Source organism: Tarenaya hassleriana, unplaced genomic scaffold, assembly GCF_000463585.1.
Source record: "Tarenaya hassleriana unplaced genomic scaffold, ASM46358v1 Cleome1226, whole genome shotgun sequence".
Taxonomy (NCBI): Eukaryota; Viridiplantae; Streptophyta; class Magnoliopsida; order Brassicales; family Cleomaceae; genus Tarenaya; species Tarenaya hassleriana.
Window position 1 is genome coordinate 1 of NW_010962681.1, and position 4,237 is coordinate 4,237.

The window sequence follows — 4,237 nt, forward strand, 5'->3', positions numbered from 1 at the left end:
GAGATGTTGTCGGTACCCTTTCGTGATGGGACGACGCTGCCACTCTTATGGTACGTATTTCTTTCTGTTATTTTCCCTATAACCTCTTTAATCAAATCCGTCTTTCAAATCTTACAAATCACGGATCAAAACCAATGCCATTCCACTTTATATATATATATATATGTATTCTAAATAAAATTTGAAACAAATATAAAATTGGAACGAATTCACAGATTACTTCACACGTGAACCCTCGAATGTTTCTATCATTACCCAAATAGATTTTTTATTTGTGTTAATCAAATTCGTGGGGCCATGCAACATGTGGACTTTGATTTAAATCATATAATATAAAATAACATGGGGTTTTCCAATTAGGTTATGTCCGCTAACAACCAAATTGGTAGGCCAAATTGCATTTATTCTCCCTCGTCCTAATGTTCCACGGACAAAAACTTCAGCTACTGATATACTCCAACCAATGAATTCCATTGTGAAAAAAAAATGAGTAAAGTCTCCAGATTCCGTTCCAACTCACTCTTTTTCCTATATATATATATATATACATATTATGACTGGTTTTCATCCACTAATGCCCATTTCCGTTATATATACAAATATTCATCAAAACATAGTTACAAGTTGATAAACACTATACCAAAAAAAAAAAAAATCAAATCTAATGGACAGATGCATCTTGTCCATATACGGACCAAATCGCATGGTATATGTACGTATGCATTTTTTGTCGGTGCAAAAATACGTGCTATGGAAAGGAGTAGTGGAATTATCTTTGGGGGCTACGATACCATCCACTCGTGTGGAGGAAATAAAAATCAGATAAAATAAAACTCAATTCTTACGAGACGACGGCCACCGGTACTATTTGAGAGGAAATTTGATTGGAAAGTTTTGGGAGCATACGATACGTACGCCGCCAAACATTATCGCTTCGAACGACAAAAATAAACAAAAACGTGACGAAGGGAGTCCCGTGGCCGAAGGGGAATCTGGCGAATTATACTTTGAAAAGAGACTCTTGTCACGGGGGCTTCGACTTGTGAGTGATGCCGACCTCTCCTTTTGAGTTTTGGCCCGTCGCCTCTCTATTTTGGCTGATTCCCTCTCTCCCTTTGGGTGGAATGTTTTGATTCAATTACGCCAAATTCCACATTGTGAGGTTGGACCCTAAAAGGGGACGAGGGCCCAAATGAAAACGCGTCGATACGTTTACAGGCCCATGCCCTAAAAGGGACGCGCATCAGAGCTCCATGAAAATGGTGAAATATATCATAGCAAAGGCAAAGCAGAGTGCCTGAATTTTCAACAGGGATGAAGAATACAAAGCCCGCGAGGTAACGATCTACGGAGGTAACAATTTAGATTATAGAAACAGACTTTACCCACAATTGGGATGCTCGCGTTTCGATGATTAACCGTTCTCACTCATGTCCTGTAAATTCAATCAAGCACGGGGTAAGCAAAAAGTTACAATTTTTTTATGACCCATTTGCCATTTCATGAGATTAGTCTCTGGACATGTGAAGCCACTAACCTGGTGGTGTTGTTTGTATAAATGGACTGCATACCCACGCGGTGTGTATTTGCATCAACGGCGGAAGGCATTGCCTTCAGCCTCGGACCCACGCTGCGAATAGTAAGCTCTGCGACGAACACTTTCTTCGATAGTCGAGCTTCCGCCTTTCTCAGTTCCATATACGCTTTTGTGAGCAGCGTCCAGAAAGCTTTTGCCTGCACGTTGTACAACACTGTCCTGGTTAGATTCCCGCTTGTCGGCTTCATCCGCCTTCTTCAATCTTTTATATCTTTGCTCATCATGCAACTCCGCATCCATTTGCATTTGCCTCAGTCTAGCAGCTCTCTCTTCCTCCGTTAGTTTCGGGGCAGTTTTCCGTCGTCTATGATGAATTTCATGTTCCCTTTCTGCAACTGAACCTCTACGAGCGGTTCCATCCTCCCTGTCCTTGGAGGCATATTTTTCTCGATTTGAATCCTCATCATTTCTTTTCCTAATCTCTTGATTGTAACTCTTGTGATTGTCTCTTTCTGGGCGCCGGAAAGGCGAGTTATCTCGATGCTTCTCCTTGTCTCGAGTATCCCTACGAATCTCTCTTCTCTTCGATTCATCCTCCGAATCAGATCTCTTATGACTGTCCCTCTCTGATCGCCGTAAAGGTGAGTGATCTCGGTACTTTCCCTTGTGTCGAGTATCCCCACGACTTTCTCTTATCTCTGCTTCCTCCTCCGAATCTGACCTTGTTCTCTCATAGCGTTTGTCATAATTCCTCGACGTTTTGTGACGGGATTTTCTTCCTTTACTCTCTTCAGCAGAATCTTCTTCTGAATCAGAATAGTGCCTGGATGAAGAATGTTTGCGTTGCTTCGACCCACTACCATGATGCTTTTTCTTGTGCTCCTTCCCATCTCCATCTTTCACCTTTTCCTTTCCTTTTACCTACCAAGAAGACAATCTCTAGCACGTAAATAACTCAACTGAAGGGGAAAACACAGGGGATTTGAGTAGAATTATAATAGTTACCAGAGATACAGGAACAAAGCATAACTGAAGACGAAGAACTTACAGATTTGCGAATCATGGCCATCTTTACAGGGTTGTTCTTGATCCGCGTAAGTGCTTCTTGCTCACGCTGCCTGATAAGAAGTAAAGGGTCGGAGTGGAGTTTGCGCCAGGCATCATTCGCAGAGTGTGACTTATCCTCAAACAACGCACCAGGAGCTGACTGTTGCTGCTGTGCGTTATTGCTAATATTACTGGTATCAGCTTTGGCTGGTTGTTCTTGAGTTTGAAACGAAACACCATGCCCTGAACTACTGGCATTTGGCTTCCCTACCGCAAGCCCTGAATCGTATAGAAACTCCAGTCTTTCCTGCCTCCTGCAAGAAGAAACATATACAGTTTCGTAAATAACTTCGATTTTATACCACCGTATACGTCGCGATATTGGGCAAAAACTAAACCCAAAACCCTAGACAGGCTACAAAGCAAAACCGATCTATTACAACCGGTAAAATTCAAATTCCACCGCTAATTACCATTGATACCTCTCAAATGACATTCTGAAAAACATTCCGAATCGATAAGATTCAAAATTTATTTCTAGCGTTGAATCCTAGCCCTAATCCCCAATTCAAGATAACAAGCGATTCGAATTCGTTCGAACGCAAGACAAGAGAGGATAAACACTTACGGAGCGAGACCGGCCTGTTCCTGGAGAGCGCGAAACTCAGAACGCTCCCTCTCCTGTTGGATCTGGAGGCGGAGCTCCTCGAGCTTCTTCTGCTCGGCTTCGTTCTTTTGCTCGGCCTTCCATACGTTCTCTATGTTACGGAGACTCCCCGTATGCCATCCCTTCTTGTTCAGAAACTTCAACGCCATTGTTTCTTCTTCTTCGTCTTCTTCCTGTTAATGGATCCTGAAGCGTTGCAATGTCTCCTCTTCTCCTATATAACTCGGTGGATCGTGTTTTTGCCAGCCGCCAAAGGGAAGGGAAACGAAATCAGAGCCGCTCGTTTCAAGACGGGACGATGAATTAAGATCTTGACACGTGGAGCATTAGTTTAGCCAATCCAGCCCATAAATGTGTCAGTGGGCCCGACCTTTAGGCCCAACGAGGAGCTCAACTTGTAAAATTAGTTTACATGAGGGACTTTTCTGTTAATATATAATTCAACAGTGGCATTTTGCAAAACTGAAAAATCTTGAGGGTTGTCTGTATTTTCGATCTGCTTCAATTTCATGAATAGGCGGAGAAGAAAGAAATTATAAGAAGCAGAGTTGAAGGTACTAGGATGAATTTCTTCTCCTTTTGCTTGTCGTCTACGATCATAATTTTGTCTTCTCTGTTTCTTATTCCAATGTCTTATGGTAAAGCTCAGAATCGGTAGAGATGGCGAGTGAAAACCCTGATGTTGTTGCTCCGGCGGAGGAGAATACTGGGGCCGAGCCCTCCAATGGAAAAGAGCAACAATTGGCTTCGGAGCTGTCGAAGAATCTAGGGCTTGCGGATGGGAATGAAGATGAAAAGGAGGAAGAAGACGAAGAGGAGGGAAGCAAAGGTAAAGCCTTTGCTTTATCCGGGTTTGATTGATCATGTGGTTTGAATGCCTATTCCTAGTATTCGATTACTTCACGATCTGGGTTTCAGCCCAAGTTAATAGATTGTCATATAATTTGAGTTCTTGAATCTGGGTCACTTGTTTTGATAAATCACTA

General features: G+C 42.5%; 1 protein-coding gene and 1 long non-coding RNA gene across 3 annotated transcripts; one reads left to right on the top strand and one right to left on the bottom strand.

Moving 5' to 3' along the window:
* Positions 1-823: 823 nt before the first annotated feature.
* LOC104807080 (pre-mRNA-splicing factor CWC25 homolog) lies at positions 824-3,453 on the bottom strand. 2 transcript variants are annotated; one of them, XM_010532195.2, is made up of 5 exons: positions 3,213-3,453; positions 2,586-2,898; positions 1,538-2,458; positions 1,386-1,435; positions 824-1,227 (listed from the first exon to the last, which is right to left on the bottom strand). In XM_010532195.2, the coding sequence occupies exons 1-3, from the start codon at positions 3,398-3,400 to the stop codon at positions 1,592-1,594; spliced, it is 1,368 nt and encodes a 455-aa protein (XP_010530497.1). In that variant the 5' UTR covers positions 3,401-3,453; the 3' UTR covers positions 824-1,227; positions 1,386-1,435; positions 1,538-1,591. The 2 variants fall into 2 exon arrangements, with proteins under 2 accessions (XP_010530497.1, XP_010530496.1); XM_010532194.2 differs by lacking the exon at positions 824-1,227 and having other exon boundaries at positions 1,251-1,435.
* Positions 3,454-3,697: 244 nt separating this feature from the next.
* LOC104807081 lies at positions 3,698-4,080 on the top strand. Its single transcript, XR_770715.1, has 2 exons — positions 3,698-3,805; positions 3,901-4,080. It is a non-coding gene; the product is annotated as an uncharacterized LOC104807081 (long non-coding RNA).
* Positions 4,081-4,237: the final 157 nt, after the last annotated feature.